At 38.3% G+C, this 20689-nt stretch overlaps 1 protein-coding gene across 1 annotated transcript in view; it reads left to right on the top strand.

Moving 5' to 3' along the window:
- AK9 (adenylate kinase 9) overlaps positions 1–20689 on the top strand; it is an 83467-nt gene that overhangs the window by 37121 nt on the left and 25657 nt on the right. Inside the window, exons 23-27 of the mRNA XM_088130009.1 lie at positions 1305–1441; positions 5548–5760; positions 7282–7557; positions 12495–12616; positions 17400–17619. Of these exons, the coding sequence (XP_087986135.1) occupies positions 1305–1441; positions 5548–5760; positions 7282–7557; positions 12495–12616; positions 17400–17619 (968 nt within the window). The remainder of the gene's footprint in view (positions 1–1304; positions 1442–5547; positions 5761–7281; positions 7558–12494; positions 12617–17399; positions 17620–20689) is intronic.

The following is a 20689-nucleotide window of genomic DNA, read 5'->3' as shown; positions in this document are numbered from 1 at the left end:
ATATTATTGTAATTTCTTTGAATGTTGTGAGCCACACAGAGTCATTGAGAGTTGGGCAGCATACAAGTTTAATAAATTATTGTTGGTCACACAGTCAGCTAGAAGTTTAGACTGGATTTGGCATTTTTATTCAAAATTGAGTGCTTCCCAAAGACCTGGGATAGGCAGATGTTGTTTGATAGTGTTAAAGGTATTGTTGCAGGATGTTGTTATTGTGGTTGGCCGCACGGTCAGTCAGATGTTTAGACTGGATTTCACATTTTTATCCACCTATCGAGTCCTTCCCAAGGACCTGGGATAGGCAGGTGTTGTTGTTTGGTGGTGTTAAAGGTATTGTCACAGGATATAAGCTGTTCCAAGTAAAGCTGCCTTTTGAAATTGACTGTTATTGTTGTGTTGTTGTTGTTGCTGTTATATCTCTTTAAATGTCAGGGATCAGAGTTATTGATAGATCCATCCTCCCTGAATGTTTAAAGTTATCAGAGCTAGTAGTTATTGCAATATCTTACGGCAATGAATTACATATGTTCTTACATAAAGAAATTGATGTATATAGGAAATATGGGATGCTGCTGGGAGGGGCAGAGGGAATCAGTTCATTGCTACAGATATTGAATTAGGGGTGGTGATTTTTCAACAGGAGGTTCTGGTTCACATCTTTCATGATTTATCATGATGATAAATAGAAAATATCAGCACTCCTTTTATTCTGCATATAAAGGATTCATAATAAACTATGTGCCTGTATTAGATGAATTGTATCATGAACCTTCATTTCTTTCCCTGAATCTATGAATATATTTCTGTGAGCTCTTTATTTTAGATCTAAGGACTCATATGGTACAATGGCTGACGCCTAATGTACAAGCATAAGTGTCCATGAGACTGCAAGGGGTGGGGGTGACAACTGATGAAAGTCTGTCCCTTACATACTTGTAAAAGGGTGGAACTTATGACGTATTTTTTTATTGTAACATCACTGTGGTTAGGAACAGACAGCTATGTGCACAAGGATATTCCTTATGACTCACTGATTTCAGCATTCCTGAATTTATACATTTACCAGTCTGATTTGTTAGAACTCTAGCTTTTAGCATGCTCAACCAACTTTTCATAATGGTTAGGAATTTTGTGAATTAAGAGTCCTAATAAATTTGCGGAATACGAGGTTATAATGTGATCAATCTGTGGTTTGAAGAATTCCAATATCTCATAGAATTCTATACATATTCATGTTTTATGTCTGGTCCTGCATGTACAGCATTTAAAAAAAATAAAGCCTGAAAACTGATTATCTCTGGCAGAACCTTTTAAATATCATGGCTGGGAATTATGTCCTGAAGATGAAGATGAAGAACAAGAAGATTTGCAGGCTGAAGCAGAGGCACTGGCAGAAGAAGAAGAGGAGGGAGATGAAGAGGAAGAAGAAGAAGAGGAAGAAGTAAGCTCTAGTTCTCAACTCAATAGATTATCTGGAGCTGTAATTTACTGAATATAGGTGGTCTCAATGTTATGCAAGATACAACTTATATGACCAATTTAAAGGAGCTGCAATGCTTGCACACAAATGAAAGGCCAGCCAGCTTTTTGCACATATGCAAACATGGTGGCTGATGTTCATTCATGCACAGAAAGCCATCTGCCATGTTAGATGATATGCGAAAGACTACAGACTTTTGCAAAATTTTATTTGCGCAAGGGGTCCACAAATAGAATGATGATATATATCAGGGACTGTCTGTATTTTTTCTTGACACTTGAAATGAAGCAATCCTCTGCCTTCTGGGAGTGGGGGTCTGAGGTTGCTTGGGAGTTCATGGCTACCATGACAGCCAAGGGCCTATCCCATGTCATCCAGAGTCTGACACATTACAGTGGTCACACATCTGATCTGGTTTTCTTGTTGGAGCAATGGCAATGTGATCTGTAATTGGGGGAGCTCTCTGTGGCTCTCCTGTCATGGTCAGATCACTCCCTGATAACTATCAGATTCTCTGGGGCTGCCCCCCATCTCAGGGAGGAGGGACCTATTCAATCAGTTGGCCCCTAGTAACTGATGGAGCTGGGAGTTGTTCCTGATGGTCTCCTGCATGGTCTGACTGAGGTCTTGGTTGTGCCTGGAATGAAAGGGCAGCAGGGGCTTTGGATCAGATCACGCCTATACAGTCTCTCTCTCTTTCTGCAGACCCCATCACTCCCTGTGGTTTATGGAGGAGTTGAGGGAAATGAAACAGATTAAGAGACGCTGCTGAAGGTTGACAGAGTAAACTCGACCAAACATGGGTTAGAACTGCGATTAAGGCCTATCTTGTGGCAGGAAAGGCAGTAAAACATCAGTATTTCTCTGCCCTTATTGCATCCACACACAGCTGTCTGGCAACCTTGTTTGGAGAGACTCAAGCCCTCTTGGGTAGAGGGGACTTGGAGGTTCCCCTATATACTGTAGCTGCTTGGAAGAATAGCCAGAGCATCTGACAGAAAAAAATGCTCAGATTCACTTCCAATTGGATGCCAGTCTTAGTACAAGTCCTGTGGAGATGCCTGGGATGCAGTCTTCCCTGTTATCTGGGAGGAGTTTGAACTTGTTAGGGCTGGTGAAGTGGGCAGAGTCCTCATGACTGTGAGCTTGGGTACCTGTTCATTAGATCTGTGTCTCTCCTGATTGGGGAAGGCTTCCCAGGAGGTCATGTGTGGCTGGGTTTTGGTGGTGGTAAATTCTTCCTTGGGAGGGAGGGGCCCTTCACCTCTTAAGGAGCCGCTGGTTCACGTCCTCCTCAAAAAACTATCACTAGACCCAACCATACTGGACAATTTTCATCCAGTATCCAACCTTCACTTTTTAGGGAAGGTTGTTGAGAAGGTGATCACACAACAGCTTTAGAGGACCCTGGATAAAGCGGATTATCTGGACCCCTTTCAGTTGGGTTTCAGACCTGGACATGGGACTGAAACATCATTAGTTGTGGATGACTTCTGGCATGAGCTGGATAGGAGTAGTGCATCCATCCTTGTTCTTGACCTCTTGGTGGTCTTCAATACTATCGATCATGGTATCCTTCTAGACTGGCTCCAGGAGTTGGGGGTCGGCAACACTATTGTGTGGTTCTCTTCCTTCCTCCAGGGCCAATTCCAATGGATGTTGATCAGGAACAAGAGGTCCACGCTCAACCACTATTTTGTGGGGTCATGCAGGGTTTGGTACTCTCTCTGCTCCTGTTTAACATCTACATAAAGCCATTAGGGGAAGTCTTCCATTGCCATGGGGTGAGGCTGTTGATGTCCTGTCTCAGTATCTGGAGGCTGTGGGGATTTGGATGGGGAACAACAGGGTCCAGCCCAACCCTAGCAAGATTGAGTTTGCTAGGTTTGGGTTTGGGGGCTTTCAGGTTCCAGGAACGTACCATTGTTGGTACTGGCTGGGGTGGCACTCCCCAAACAGACCCTGTGCATGATTTGGGGGTCCTTCTGGACTCACAGATCCTGCTTATGGCAGTCATGGCCAGGAGGGCCTTTGCACAACTTTGGCTTGTACACCAGTTGTGCCCATTCTTGGATTGGCAGGCTTTACTTTCAGTCACTCATGCCCTGGTCACCTCCCAAATGGACTATTCTAATGCACTCTACATGGGCTGCCCTTGAAGAGCATCCGGAAGTTACATTGCTCCTTGATCAGCACACGTTACACCTCTGCTGCGCAAGCTGCACCGGTTGCCAGTTTGCTTTCAGGCTCAATTCAAGGTGCTAGTAATGACCTTTAAAGACCTACATGGCATAGGGTCAGGTCATTTGAGGGACTGCCTCTACTCGGTTACATCTACCCATTCCATCAGGTCTGGCAGAGAAGGCATGCTGCATGTCCTATCTGTTAAGGAGTATCATCTGATGGGACTTAGGAAGAGAGCCTTTTCTACCACAGCACCTACTCTTTGGAATATCATCCCCACCCCACCCCGAGGTTAGATTGGCCCTGGCCCTGCTGGCCTTTCAGAAGGCTGTGAAGACATGATTTTGCCATCGTGCCTGGGGATCTGGTGGAAATATGAAGCCTGCAAGATGGTTGTATTGTTTGTGATATATGGATTGCACTTTTCTGTGGATTATGGTTTTTTAATGGTTTTTTTTGTTTAGATTATTTATTTGTAGTTGTTTATTGTTTTCTTGTTATTTAATTGTGTGAGCCACCCAGAGTCACCCATGTGAGATGGGTATACAAATTGAATAAATAAATAATAATCTTGTAATATAGGTAACATGTATTTAATAGACACAGCCTGAAGAAAGCAGTGCCTTGAACATGGGGGATATCTTAGTAAAATAGGAGGGGTATTACCATACAGGCCATACCCTTCCTATTTTACTTTACATAAAATATTGACCCATCCTCAAGGCTAACCTGATATCCTTAATACAGTAATGCAAAGATCAGCGAAAATGTTGATTAGTAGGGGCATCTCTTAACTAGAAAATATAATGCTAGCTTTGATAGTGTTTATAATATTTGGGAGAGATGGAGCAGGGAAGTGGTTTTCTAGTTAATTTGAAGTTCTTTCTCCCACTCCTTATCCCATACCTAGAGATAAACAGCACTATCAGATTGGTTACATCCTAAGCAATGGAGGTTTCCTTTTCTTTTCTTTTTTTGGTCAAAACTTTTATTAAGATATATAAAAAGTACAATTAAAATATAAATCAGAAAGTATAGAAGAGAAAGAAGATAGAACTAAAAGAAAAAGACAAAAACTAAAAGAGTGAGATCAAGTAGAAAGATGAAACAGAAAGTGACTATCTTTCTACTTCCGACTATCTCCAATACAGATATAAGTACAAATTTTAAAAAAAGTTAATCTCTTACCACTATTTAATCCTAATTCACATTACTCCTATCAACACAAACCATCTAATCATTAAATCTCACAATCAAAGCTTCATTTTTTTCCCAACCCAAGGACGTAATCTAGGGAGGGTTGCCATCAGGAGACAAATTTAGAAACGGTATTATCTCTTATTAAGGCTGTTAGCTTCGCCATTTGAGCCAAGTCCATTAGTTTAATAATCCACTGTTCCACTGTAGGTATTTGTGAGTCTTTCCATCTTTGCACATATAACAGTCTTGCAGCTGTGATCATATATAGAAGCCAAGATCCATATTGTTTCTCCAATCCTTTCTCCATCAAACCCAGTAGGAACAAAGCAATGAAGGTTTTCATAAAAAATTGTATTACATGTATTTCCAACCTTTCCTCCAAGAGATCCAGGCAGCTTATATGTGAATTTCCCTTCATTTTATTCCATAACAACCACCCTGTGAGATAGGGCTGAGAGAGGGAGTAACTGACCCAAAATCACCCAGTAAGTTTCCATGGCTGTCCGTGGAATTGAACCTGGGATTTCCCATTCCTGGTCCAACATCTCAACCAAGTATAGGAATGGACCTGCAGCTGCTTGCTACCCTCTGAATTACCTAGACCTGAGCCAATGTGTTAGAGTAAATATCTTTAAAAGCTGTTTGTCTAAGTAATCTTATCAGAAATATTTTGCTATTTTAAGGATGAAGAAAAAATTGCTGAGAGGAAGAGACATATGGGAGATACAAAGCATTTCTGTCCAGTTATTCTGAAGGAAAACTTTATCCTTTATCCAGGAGTTTATGAAAATGCAGCTAAATATCGAGAAAAATACTATTATTTTTCAACTCCAGAAAACAGAGAGAAATTTCTAGAAAATCCTGAAGAATACGTTTCTCACAATGAGCCATTAAAAGTATGCAGATCTTGCATATGTGAGCTATATAAGATTAATACTGATTGCGGTTCCAATATTTTCCAAATATATATCTCCATGTGTGCATCTTTGTGTGTCTGTTCATATGTATGATATTTTAACAGAATGGCAACGGCAGTGACAATACATAATGATATTCAGGTCTCCCCATGAAACTATACAATGTATTCCTCTACTATATCCCAAGCGGCAGATAGCAAAAGCTGGTTCAGCACAAGATTCTTCTGGACTGATTTGTTATTTGCAAAAGCAGTTTCCATTCAGAATGTCTGGGAATTATTACAATAACCTTTATTAATTGCTGCTGAATGTGCCTTAGTAAATGTGCCTTAGTAAATGACAATTGCTTTAGTGCATAGCAAAATCTTGCAGTGAACAAGGTATATCAGACCTAGTATCCTCTGACAACTATTGGGGCCTAGTCTTTCTTACAAAACATACTGAGACTTATGCTTCTTACCTCTTCCCCAGTAGCCCTACTGATAAATTGCAGTTGGGTCTGGAAGCTGAATATTATGTGGTGAGTTAGAGCTTATTCCTGACCAAGAGAAGGTCAAGAACTGAATACTGAAGTGCAGCAGTTAGAAGATATTGTTGGTTCTGATGACCAGAAGTTAAAATGTAGGTCCACGCATTAATATCATGCTTAGTTATATGGACGTTTCATACTATCTGCCTGCCAGAGGATCAGCTTTGTCTTCTTTGTTTGAAGATGGCTCTGAGGTTCACTATGCGATACCTCTGCCTCTGCATTAGCTTAAATGTATAAGAATTCAGTATATCAATAAAAGAGATGCTGAATTTCAATCCCAAGCAGTCCCTGCTAACATGATCAGTAATGCTAGGGATTGTGATCTCACAATATCTGATAAACAACAGGTTCCATCCTTGCTTTAAAATACAGGAGGCACGTTGCATAGGATCACATTTTAACTTTGTAAATTAGGAAAGTCTTTTTTGAGACTTACATGGATACATCCATGCAGTTTTCTTACAAAAGTAGTTTACCATTACCATCTTCTGGGATTTTTTTTTCAATTTCACAGTTTTGACTCCAGCTCTGGAAATTTTTGATGGTCTCTCATCTAATTACTGACTTCATCTGGCCCTGCTTAGCTTTTTGAGATCATCCAAAGTCAGCTAAGTATTTCCATATACGATAGTTGGGTTGCTTGCTTGCTTGCTTGTTTTTCAGTTACTAAGGCTATGCAGTTCTACAGGTTTGATTCCAAAAAGATATGTTGGAGTGTGCAGAAATATGAATGTAGCACCTATTCTGAGTAGAATAGATGTCATAAAACGTATTTTCTATATATAATTCCTTTTTGTGACTCATGTTGAAGTATTTACTGTCAGTCAATAATATCTTTGAAAATGTGGTTCTTCTATCTGAAGTTTCTCAGAAAGCTTTTTCTTAGAAATATTCATTTTATAATCTTAATGATCAAAACCTTCCCTTTTAAAAACCTATATAATTATAATCACATATTTCCTTTTTAGGCTCCTCCTATAAGGATATGTCTGTTGGGGCCACATGGAACGGGTAAAACAATCTGTGCCCGGTGGTTAGCAGATAAGCTAAATATTTTCCATATTCAGTTTGAAGAACGCTTACAAGAATTGCTCATGCTCAAAACAGGAAAAAGAGTTGGACCTGAGGAAGAGGAAGAGGAAGAGGAAGGTGAGGGGACACAGGAACTGGGAGAATCCACTATACCTGAAAATGCAGCTGAATTTGAATTTGAGAGTGAAGAGGAAAGTAAGCAAACTCAAGAGGTAATTGAACTACTGTATATCCGCCTTGTGAGCTCCTTCCCAAGTGGAAGATGAGTTTCCATCAGAGAAAGCTATGATGGGAGACTCCAGTCTTGTAAGTGGGAAAGGAGGCAAGCTGTAATTCTAATTCCTTCTTTTTGGTTGCTATCTAACCACCTACTGTGCCAGTTCAGTTACAGGAAAGACATCTCTCATTGTATAGGATATTCTTTGGAGTCACCATTTTTATCTCTCTATACATCAACAAGCTCCAAATTGTCAATTAAGTCAAAGAAAACCTTTGGTAGTTTGCTTTGGGTATTTTTAATATTTTTTTCAGAGTGGGAAAACCACCCCATTCCAATCTCCCAGAAGACACCAATTTTCATACGGAAAGTCCAAGCTTATCCATAAGTCCTTTATAAAATGCTGTTTTATCTTCATTTGGGGCATAAATTCCCAGTATCAAAGTCTTAGCCCCTTATAAACTAACTTCCACCCCAAAATATCTCCACAATCATTAGTCAGTATAAGTTTTGGATATAATTGTGATGGACTGGAATGGTGGGAGGGGAGTAAAGAATGTGCTCTCATCTCCAGAGGAGTGAGGAAGAGATAAGCGGAGGAGACTGGCACCTCCCTAAGAAATTCCATCAGTGGGAACTGGTTTCATTCTGGGAAGATTCTTGTTAAGGAGTTGTAACTAATAAACCTTGCTGGATTGATTCTACATGGTCTCCTGGAGTTCCTTGGGCTAGGCCCGACAACAATCTTCCCAGAATGAAACCAGTTCCCACCGATGGAATTTCTTAGGGAGGTGCCAGTCTCCTCCGCTTATCTCTTCCTCGCTCCTCTGGAGATGAGAGCACATTCTTTACTCCCCTCCCACCATTCCAGTCCATCACATCTAAAGAATGTGCTCTCATCTCCAGAGGAGTGAGGAAGAGATAAGCGGAGGAGACTGGCACCTCCCTAAGAAATTCCATCGGTGGGAACTGGTTTCATTCTGGGAAGATTCTTGTTAAGGGGTTGTAGCTAATAAACCTTGCTGGATTGATTCTACATGGTCTCCTGGAGTTCCTTGGGCTAGGCCCGACAACAGTCTTCCCAGAATGAAACCAGTTCCCACCAATGGAATTTCTTAGGGAAGTGCCAGTCTCCTCCGCTTATCTCTTCCTCGCTCCTCTGGAGATGAGAGCACATTCTTTACTCCCCTCCCACCATTCCAGTCCATCACAATAATTGAGAGTTTATATACAAAACAACTCCATTTCTTTTCTTTTTTTCATTCCTGCTGAAATAAATTCTTCACCCAAATTTTTGTGACTCTATTTTATATCCTTTTTCCTAACCTGCATTTCTTGTAAGCAAATCACATCTTGTTTTAACTGTCAAATAATGATTTTTTTCCCTCTTTTGAGGAGCATTTGCTCCATTTATATTCCATATTAAGCATTTATAGCCCATAATTAAGCCAAGATTTTAGAAAAATCAATACCTGTAGCACCCAATGTGGTAACATATTCAGTGTCCTGTTGTATCTGTTGTGGCATTTGTTTAGTTGCATCTGTCATTGTCTCTTCCATTTGCATTTTCTCCAATTCTTCTTTGAATTTTCCCAGAAAGTCTCTTACTTTCTGCACAGAGTTCAACCTGTATCTCTGCTGTTTAAATGTAAAAATCACCCCTTCTAGCTTATCCCATCTAAATGGAATCTTTTTCTGTTTGAGTTTGTCAGGAAAAAAAAATTGTACTTAAGGAAATTCCAATTAGAAGAAGAGGTGCAATCTTCTAATTGGAATTTCCTTAAGTACAATTACTTAAGTATTATCAATCCTCAATCTAGTATTAAAATGCTGCTGCAGAACTTGATCTCCAGTCTTCTTCCTGACAAAGTGCCCAAGGACATCCCTTGGAACGTTCCTTAATTTTGCAAATCATGTAGTAATACTATAAATTTTGTCAGTCTCTGCCTCTGTGTCATCTTCATCCCAATCCAAAAAGTTAGACAGAAATTTAACAGTCTTTTCTCTGATATCTTCCCTGTAGGCTTCTGGAATTGCTCTAAATCTTAAAATTATTTTTCTCTCAGTTCCAATAATGCCAGGTTATCCAAATCTTTCTCCATCTCTGTTTATAACTTCTGTCTTACTTTCCAAAATGTCCACTTGCAACTGGAGAAAATGCAAATGGAAGAGACAATGACAGATGCAACTAAACAAATGCCACAACAGATACAACAGGACACTGAATATGTTACCACATTGGGTGCTACAGGTATTGATTTTTCTAAAATCTTGGCTTAATTATGGGTTATAAATGCTTAATATGGAATATAAATGGAGCAAATGCTCCTCAAAGGAGGGGAAAAAATCATTATTTGAAAGTTAAAACAAGATGTGATATTTTAATTTGTTTTACATCTCCAGCTAATTGTTCTACAGATTCTTCAGTATTCTTCTTCTTTCATATCCATTTTTTTTATCCCTGAAAATCCTTCTTCCCTTTCCTTTTTAAATGCATCCAAACTATTGCCAGTTGTTTCAGGCGTCATCTTGCCAAATTCCTCAAACATTTTCTTCAATAAATCTGGGGTGATGCCCTTGTCTGTAAGTTGTTCTAGCGAACCTCTCCTTCCTTCTCCTATTTTTGCTGCTTTTCTTGTGATTGCCATTGTAATATTTGTGGCCCAAAAGTGAAAATATGTCAATTACCAGGATGAAAGTAAAAGGCAAGCTTCTCCATTTCTTTCCTGTTTTGCTTTTCTCTGTCTTTAACACTTTAGTCCCAATTAGCTCTCTATAGCTACAGTCGCACAGTCTGGCTCATATTACCCTTATAGTCTTATTTTGTAAAATCCACCAATTATCTACTTTCCTTAATAATAAACAATCGACATTCCCATGAAGTTCCAGTCTGTTTGTCTAGTTAATTTTACTATTTTCAAAGGCACTATTTTTTTTGTCAAAGAATTTTTTTTGTTTTGTTTTCTAAAATTACTGTCCCCTTTATTCATTTAAAACTTTCTTAAATCACAATCTTGTTAAGCTTTTTACTTTTAGGTCAAAAGCCTTTAAGATAGTATTTTTTTCCCCTCTACTTAATTCTAAAAAGAAGGTGACCCACTGTGTGTCTTCATTCTTTCCTGCCCATTGGAAGACCTCTCTTAAGTTGTAAATTAATTATATCCAAAAGTGTTTAAGAAAGTGAGGTGACTCAAGTGTCCATAAAGGCTACACAGCGCTTTTGAGCACAATGGTAATCCCTTGGCTTCCAGGCTGCTCAACCCATAATCAACTGCAAGAAACTAAATTCCTGCAGTCTCCTCATGAGGAGCAGCCATCCTTAGCACAAGTGGGCGATCTCTCGATCTCTCCTTCTCCAGAGAAAATTTCGTCAGCCAGAACTGGCCACCAATTTTCACTGTGATGCTGTCTCTACTTGCAGAGACGCTCACAGGGACGTCTAAACTGCCATAGGTCCTCACCTGGAAGCCAGGTTTATTTATTTTTTAATTTACATAGGATTTAAGAATGATAGTATCATTATCAGCTTAAACTGAGAGTTACTGAAATAATGCATAGAGAATAGTTCAGTTTGTTTTTAAAGTGAAACAAAATAGAAGAACAAAATATGGCATTTGTTTGATGCCTAGGATGTGGATGGATTTGTTTGATGTGTAAGGATGATTTACACCTAATCGTTTTATTTATTAACTTATAGCAGACATTTCTGTTTACAAGTTAAAGCATACATTTAAAATAATTACATAGACAAATAATGCAAAATAGACTTAATATTAAAAGCAGTTCCTTAAAACAGCAACCTCATTCTAGAGGGCAGGCACTGCTACAGAGAAAGCATGCTTCTGGGGTCCTGACAGATGGCATTGCTTAATCAATGGAACCCGGAACACACCAACCCTGAAGAATCGAGCCAGCTGGGCAGATACTATGGGAGATACTAGTCTCTCAAGTAATTAGGCCCTGTGCCATGTAGCGTTTTATAGGTAGTGACCAGCACCTTGAATCGTACCCAGAAGCAAACTGGCAACCAGTGCAGCTCGCAAAGCCAAGGTGTTACATGGGCGTATCGAGGCATGCCCATCACTGCCTGGGCTGCTGCATTCTGGACTAGCTAAAGCTTCCAGATGGTCTTCAAATGTCTTTAATGGATGTAAAAATTAGAAATCTGGTAGATTTCCTACTCTTGTGGTATAGCCACTGAAAACAAGATGCAAATTAACTTCAGATATAGATTAATTTCACTGAAAAGCGTAGCCCTTCTTCAGATTGAACAGTTTATTTCATTCATGAAAGGAACTGCAGTTCTGAGAAGATTTCCCATGTGCCAACTTTCATAATAGTTCTCTAAGGCTCCAGAATAGAGGAATACTCAAAGCGATACATTGGAAAAGGGCAGTAGAAAAAATGGCTAGTCTTACTTCATGAATGGAAACATGCCATGAATGGAAGTCATCTCAATGATATCTGGATGTAATTTGCTGAGTTAAAGGTGATAGAAAAGCTTTATCTCCAAGATGACTTATTGTCACATGCAAATCATAACTGACAATTCAGTAATATCACAATTAATATGCATGGGATGAGTGCATATCCCTGGAAACCAGTACAAGGGACTCTCCTTTGGAACCAATATAATCCAGAATTTAGCCACCTAGGAGATAGTGTTTCACTTAAAAAAAAAAAAATCTATCTTGTACATAGCTATATCACCAGAACAAATTGAATATACACTTGCTCCATAAATATATTTCCCATTCAAATTACCTAATTTTAAGGTATGTAAAATATTATGCCATATAACTTAAACAATGTAATTATAAAAGGAAGTTAAGTAAAGACATTCAGTTATGTAAAATCTTTAAATTAGAGTTCTGAATTATATTGCCACTTATTAGATAAAGATTTTTCATGTATTTTGGTTCATTTTAACAGAAAGAAATGCAATTAACAGATGAGGAAGAAGCAATCAAGGCCAACATATTAGAAAATGAACCTATTCCCATGGAAGTGCTTGATAATATTGTTCTTGACTGGTGGATGAAGGAACCATTTCGGTAACTATTGTATTTTTAAAGTAATCTCACTGTTTTTTCTCAATATAGCATGTAGATTCTACCTGAAAGTAAGTCTCACATGATAATTACTTCTAAATAATATATAAATCAACCATATTGTTTGTCCAATATTTCACATAGAGTACTTCTCCATATTTAATTCTGCAAGTCTTATTTTTATAAAGACGCAACTAACTAGTTTCACAATTAAATAAAAGTTAATAAGCCCTCTAAGGCCAGTGCAAAACCTAGATTTGTTTTAAACATGACTTTTTTTAACAAACCAGAAGTGTCCTGAAGATCAACAGGGTCATTAGGGCTTGTTTGGCCAATTCATGGCTTGTTCCTTCCTTTCTTCTTCCAATACACTAATTTTGAAAGGAGCATAAAAAATCACTAAGAATAAGCCTTGAGTCTGCCTCAGAGTTTGCAACAACTATGGATGAAATAAGACAGAATACAGTACATAAACTAACAAGTCAATATTTCTGATTTATTGCCAAAAATAACCCGTGGTTCCTTTCTTGAAATTGGTTCACACATCATCTTAAGACAAAAATAAATTACTTTTATATTGATTGTAGTATATTGAATATGACTTTATTCCCCAAGCACTTTCACTTGTACCCAGTGCTATGGCATTTCTCTGCCCTCTAATATTTGACCTGTTGGCAGTGCTGTTTTTCTGGGCTGGAGGAGATTGTCAGTGTGTCAACATCCTAGGCACAGTATCCAAGGCAAGTAGCTATCTATCTTCCCTTCAACAAATCCAGCAAAGGGGAGTTCTCTACTTCTCAATGTAATTGATTTCATCGTTGAACTGCTCTTAGGCACTAGAACATTCAACAGAAATCTTTCTTTCAGTAAGAGCATTCATCCAATGTTCTGTACTCTAGAACAATAGAAAATCAATTAAGGCCTCCTCTTTTGATAAAGCCTTTCAGATATTTGAGGAAAACTATCATATTACCCCTCTGTTGTTTCTTTGCAAAGTTAATCATATCCATTTCCTCAGTCTCCCCTCACAGGAAATGTTTCCAGCCCCCAATCATCCTTGTCCTCTGAGCCTCAGAATCTTTTGTAAAGTGTGTACCCCAAACTGAACACAGTTCTTGAAATTATTTGGAAACAAAACTTTATTTGATGCAACTAACATTGTTAACAGTTCTGTGACTCTAAAACACTTGTTCTCTCATGCATTATCATAAGCCATTGTTGGCAGGTCTCTTAAACATTCTAACCTATTCCAAAGCAATAAACAGAATAATTTCTGTCTTTTATTACTAAGAGAATTTTTAGTTGAATTTTTGCTTTTCCAAATGGAACACAAATTCATCAGAATAAAATAAATCTGTCGATACTTCCTGGGAACACCGTGGTGAGTTGACATCCTGCTTGTTAGCAGGACAGCTTTGTGAAGGGAATCGCAGCTGGATGCTGGATCTGGACCAGCAAAATTTCTCCAGAAGAAGGAGAAATTGTTGAGATTATCCATGTGACTCTGGACAGCCGCTACTCATGGGTAGACCACAGAAACTGACATTTTGCAGTCAACTTATGAGTGGAGAGGCTGGAAGTCAGGATTTCATCAAGCTCACACTCACAAAGCAGCCTTTTACAGACATTAAGCTCAACCAAGCCTTATTTGGATTATTAATTTTTGTTGTTGTTGTTTACTGGAGAGATGAAGACCCTTCAGACTAACAAGATTTTATTGTATTGATCAGGTGAGCTTCCTCCTCCTTAGAGGATAATGGTTTAAAATTGATTTTAAACATTTTGAAAAATCTATGATTTCTTGGACTATACAGCAAAAGGGTGCTTAGTAAATGGATTTTGGAAAGTTAACAATGGATTAAAGGGCCAGAGGGATTTGGAAATATAGCTTGGAATTAATTAGAATATATTTTCTCATGAGAAAATGGTGAGTGTTGTGATTTTTTTATAAGAATGTTTTGGCTGTTTTTACAATGAGGAGACCTTGAAGCTTGGAGACTAGAGGGAGCTAGAGGATAGAAAATATGGAGCAGATAAAGAATATGGCACAGAACTATATATTGCAAACTTCTGGATATCTCTCTATTAAGCTTCTTAATAGAAAGGATCAATTGCTTGACAAGATAAACAGAAGGTGTTGTCAATCAAATTTCAATTCATTTATTGTTTTGACCACCGGTTTAGCAAATAAGATAAAACCTGCACAAAAGTGGCCAAACTTTAATAAAATACAGTAATACCTCGGTTCATGAACGCTTCTGTTCACGAACAATTCGCAAAATTTTGCTTCCGTTCGCGAACTCCACATCGGGTGACGAGCACAACCTGCGGCCATTTTCCCTGCTGTGACACGTGGTCGTGGCTTCCTGTAGGCGAGGGGGACTCTCCCTCCAAACAATAACCGCCTCCCCACCCGCCTTCCTGTCCTTTATGCCAGAAGTCGCCTCAAGCAAGGTTAGTGTTCTCTCTCTTCATACTGTACTGTATGTACTTTGTTTCATATTTTTGTGGTTTAAAAAAAAAAACATGGTTCAGAACGGATTAATCGTATTTACATTGAACCTTATGGGAAAATTTTATTCAGTTGGCGACCAAAATCAGTTGGCAACTACATTCGTAGGGGTCAGAACGGATTAACCATATTTACATTGAACCTTATGGGAAAATTTGATTCGGTTCGTGACCAATTTGGTTTGTGACCAGAGTCGTGGAACGAATTAAGTTCGTGAACCGAGGTACCACTGTACATTAAAATATACAAAAATCAGTAAAAACATTAAAACAGTGTTATTACAGCAGGTAAAATATTAGAAAACATTAGGAACTTTTGATAAATATTCTCTCTGTATAGCAGCAGCCTGTGCAAAGCTTGCTAATTTCCATAGCAGTGTTGCCTTGTCTAAATTCATTAGATATTCAATTTTATATGAATCAGGCCGAAATGATTTTCTTATCAAGAGGGGCTACAAATATTTTCCACATACTAAAGCAGAAATAGGGCAGTACAATAAGTAATAGGTAAAATCTTCTATAATTTCCTTGGAGCAAGTGCAGAAGCACATATTATATGCAATATTGAGAAATCGTCCTCTCTAGTTGCTGATGCTATTTGCAGGAACTATAGTCTTGTAAGTGCCTCTTGGAGGGATGGCACTGTAACACACCTCAGATAATGTTCACATTCAATTTTGGTTTTATTAACTGCATACCAAGGGGCAATTTTATTTTGTGATAATTTAAACAAATTTCTTTGGGCAAAGACATTCATTCAGCGCCCTGTTTTTAAATAATAGATTATTGTTTGCATTATTTGAATTTAAAAAGAATTCCAGAGAAAAACCAAAGGTATGCATATGATTGGATAAAAACATAAGCCAATGGGTGCAAGAAGGAGTGGAGAAATTCATTTGCTCCTGGAGGCACTGCTTGACAAGTCAGGGATCGGGTAGTGAGAGGAATCTAGTCCAATAATTAAATGCCCTTACAATTATTCTAGCTTTAATTGGGTATGTACCAATTTCTGCATAGAGAAAGGGGATAGGAGTACTGTTAAATATACCTAAAATAGTTCTGAGGAGCTTGTTTTGAAAGAATTCCATAACATAATGGGTAGAAATTCCCCATAATTCTACTGCATATGAAAAATAAGGAACTAACTTGGTTTTTAGAAGAGTTAGGATTGGAGGAATTTCTCAACCATCACTTGTACAACAGAACTTCATTATTCCTGCCAAAGCTTGCTCCATATTATATTCCCCAATTCTCCATTTGTGTCTTTTCCTTTTCTCTCCAAATACCACCACCTTTGATTTTTCCACATTCACAGTTAGACAATTTAAGGTGCAATAGCTACCCAAAGCTCTTAACTGTCTGCGCAAGCCTATCTGAGAATGTGTTGTAATAAAGTTATAGAACAAGAACAAATTGCAATGGATGTCTGTGAAATTACTTGGAAGGGGGACTTAAATGTAACACAAATGGATCTGAGGATACCTTATTCCCTAAAGGACTTGTACAGATAATAAACCAGGAAATTGATATGGATATTTTTTTCTTACTGGATATACAAAAGAGCTCTGTTAAGGTTTTGAAGGACTTTATTACAAGTGACAAACAAAAGGATAAACTTTACTTATTGGATATAGAAAAGAAACTTGTTAAAGTTCGGAAAGACTTTTGCCATGTACACAGATGACTGGCAAACTACCTCTTGGACTCTCTTTGAAGGGGCTAAAGAATATTTTTTAAAACTCTGGGAAGGAATACAAGGTCAATTTGTTCGATCAGGGCTAAAAGAGTAAAATAGTTACATCTGGTTGCCCTTACTGGGCCTTTGCTGATAAAGAACTATTAAAGCATTTGCATTTTGTGTTTTTACTTAAGAGATGAGCTATGGGAAGAAGAGAGATTATGTTGTATTTAGAGATAGTGATAGGCTATTAAATTTGTTTTTACTTGCTGGGATAAGGGGGAAGTTACTTCTTTTTTCTTTTTCTTTTTTCTCTTTTCTTTTTCCCTTTCTACGCCCTCCTTTTTTTCTTTTCTTTTCCTTTTTCTCTTTGTATGTTTTGTATTTTGTATTGGCTTTTATTCTTTCCATTTATAATTTTTAATAACATTATTTGGAAGAAAAATAAATCTGTCCTCCAGATCCTAAATATGTTGTCCAGCTAGCTTTACCCACAAAACAGTATAATATTTTTGTCATTTTTTGGTAGAAAAACAAGCAAACTAAACCTCCAAAGAATAGTGACAGCTTTTTTCCCCATATGTTGTTTCCATTTAGATCTACTGGGTTCATACTTGATGGTTTTCCACGAACAGGAGATGAGGTCCAGTATTTAGCAGAGCGTTCACTTTGTCCAGATATTATAGTTTGTCTTGAAGCTGACGAAGATGACATTTCTGACAGACTTCTTAGTAAACAAGTGAAAAAATGGCAAGAGAAACAAACTAAGAAGATGGAGAAGAAGCAACAGATGAAAGAACTGAAGGCAAAAATGAGAGTAAGTATTACTAGTATTAATTACATAGTTCAAGGACCTTTTTAACGATAGAGGTTACATTTTTTAACTGGTCAAGAGCTATAGGAAGCTGGCTATTTGGAGAAGACTGATCTATTAGAATGATAGATGTTTTAAATCCAAGGTAGTTGATAAGAAATACATGCCTCTTTTAGAAAATGATGTCTTGTAAAAACAGTATTCATTTTATTAAAAAATAATGTGTTTGAGTTTTAGGGCATCACTAAAACAATAACACAAATCTTGTGACATACACCTGCACCCTTCAGATGTGTTACAACTACAACCCTGAGAATTCTCAGCCCAGATGACAAACACATCTGGAAGATGTCAGATAAGGGAAGAACATCATAACTTCAGCAGTGTTCTGGCTTGAAAGTCCAGAGGAAAGAAATAAGGCATGGCTGATTTTAATTCACTTGCAAAAAAAGTATGGTAATTCACATCATATATCTGATATGGGCATTTCCATGGACATATAACTGCAATGCAGCCCCATGCACATCTACTTAGAAGTAAATCCAAGAGAGTTCAATACCAATGGAAGCGAATATGTGTAGCTCAGGATTGAACTGTGGAGTCCTTGGGGTTCTCTGAGCTTGGCTGTTTTGTTGCAAACGTTTCATTACCTGGCTAGGTAACATCTTCAGTGCTAGAATGAAATGGGGTTTGCTCTCTGTTTATATACAGTGGCATGCCCTGCCAGTGTTGGTGGAGGTGTGGGTTTTGTTTTGTTTTATTTTTTCCCTCTGGTAGTTCCTTGATTAGGGTATTGTTTATTGCTTGTATGTCTGGTGGTAATCTTGGTGTTAATCTCTGCTTATCTGGGTGATGATTGCTGGTGAGGAGATGTTCTGGTCTTTTGTTTTCTTTTTTGTTTTCTCTTTTGAATAGTGTGTAGATGTTTTTTATCTCTATGAAACTGTTGATGGCCATCTTGTCTGAATACCAAGTTTCCAGGTATTCCCTTGTATTTTTGGATTTAGCTTGGTCTAAGATGCTAACAGTTTCCCAGTTGAAACTATGGTTAAGTCTGTCCATGTATTGCAAGAATAAGGAGTTTTCATTGTGTCTTCTGACTGCTAGTTGGTGTTCATGGATGCGTTCTGCTAGCCTTCTGCCCGTCTGTCCTACATAGTGGGTGTTACAGTCCTTACACTGTATGTTGTACATGACTCCTGTTTTTTCTTCTTGGGTTACTGGGTCTTTTGGTTTGCTTAAGATGTTTTGGAGGGCTTTAGTTGGTTTGTGTGCTACAGAGATGCCATGTGGTTGTAATACTCTGTTGGTAGTTTCTGAGACGTTTCTGATGTATGGCAGTGTTATCCTTTTCATAGCTTGTGTTGGTTGTGTTGTAGAAGGTTGAGTGGCCAGGTGCTTTTTGATAAAGTTACATGGATATCCATTTTGTTGGAAGATGTTGTATAGGTGGTCTGTTTCCTTTTTCTGCTGTTCTGGGTTGCTGCAGTGTATTTGTGCTTGTTTGAATAATGTTCTTACACAGCTCCTCTTGTGGGAGGTTGGCTTGTTATTTTGGTAATGGAGTACTTGATTAGTGTGGGTTGTCTTCCAATAGACTTGGGTTTCTAATTTGCTGTTGTTTCCTCTGCTGATGAGGATATCCAGGAAGGGAAGTGTGTTGTTGTTTTCTTCCTCTCTGGTGAATTTTATTCCTTTGAAGATGTTGTTGATAGTTTCATGTGTCTTCTCTAGTTGTTCCTTTTTTATTATAACAAAGGTGTGATCTACATACCGGATCCATACTTTAGGTTGTATGTGTGGAAGTGCTATAGTTTCTAGGTGTTGCATTACAATCTCAGCTATGAGTCCTGACAGTGGTGATCCCATGGGTGTGCCTCTAATTTGTTGGTATATTTGTCCATCAAACTGAAAATAGGTAGTGAGGCAGAGGTTGATGAGGTCCATGATTCTGGGTATTTCAATCTGGGTGTATTTGGTTAGGTAAGGTGTGTTGTGTAGTACTGCTGATATGGATTATTTTGCTAGTTCTGGGTTTAAGGATGTAAAGAGTGCTGTGACACCAATTGAGACCATAATTTCATCTTCATCTATGTGTACATCTTTGATTTTCTGGAGGCACTATAGTGAGGAGTTGATAGAATATTCACTCTTCTCTGTGAGATGCCCAAGCTTTTCTGTCAGTTCTTTCGCTATGTTGTATGTTGGAGTCCCTGGTAAAGATACAATTGGTCGAAGGAGTATGTCAGGCTTGTGTATATTTGGTCATCCATAGAAATGTGGGAGGATGGGTCCATTGCTTTTCATCCACCATTGTTCTTCTTTTGTGATCTGGCCTTTCTTGGTTAGGTCGTAAAGGGTTTTCTTGATTAGGTTGTCTAGTTTCTGTATTGAGTTGGTGTTAACTGGGATGTAGGTTTCTTTGTCCTCTAATAACTTTTTGGCTTTTTGCAAGTATAAGATAAATAAGTAAATAAATAAAGTATATTTATAAGAAAGAGAGAGAGAGAGAGAGAGAGAAAGAAAACAAAAACATCTCTTCACCAGCAATCATCACCCAGATAAGCAGAGATTAACACCAAGATTATCACCAGACATACAATCAGCAGTAAACAATACCTTAATCAAGGAACTACCAGAGGGAAAAAATAAAACAAAACAAAACCCACACCCCCACCAACACTGGCAGGGCATGCCACTGTATATAAACAGAGAGCAAACCCTATTCCATTCTAGCACTGAAGATGTTACCTAGCCAGGTAATGAAACGTTTGCAACAAAACAGCCAAGCTCAGAGAACCCCAAGGACTCCAGAGTTCAATGAAACTTGTTCCTAACTAAGTATATATAGGATAGGTTGGGGAACATGTGACTCTCCAAAGGTTACTTGTATCATGTCTCATATTTTGAGCCATCCAGAGTCGCTTTGGAGTTGTGTGGTGCCAAAATCAAGTTAAATAAATAAATTGTCTTATTTGCTTAGGCTGCTGGGCATTTAGTTAAGAATATCCTGGTTAACCACAAGTTTTCAATCTCTGCAGATGCCAACCTTCCTCAAAATCTGGCCTGGGGA

This window comes from Python bivittatus, unplaced genomic scaffold (assembly GCF_059951505.1).
Source record: "Python bivittatus isolate LINGU-HERP-01145 unplaced genomic scaffold, Pbiv_v1 ctg000020_np1212, whole genome shotgun sequence".
In the NCBI taxonomy this organism is placed as follows: Eukaryota; Metazoa; Chordata; class Lepidosauria; order Squamata; family Pythonidae; genus Python; species Python bivittatus.
The sequence above is the reverse complement of the archived record's forward strand: the minus strand, read 5'-3'. Positions and strand labels throughout refer to the sequence as shown.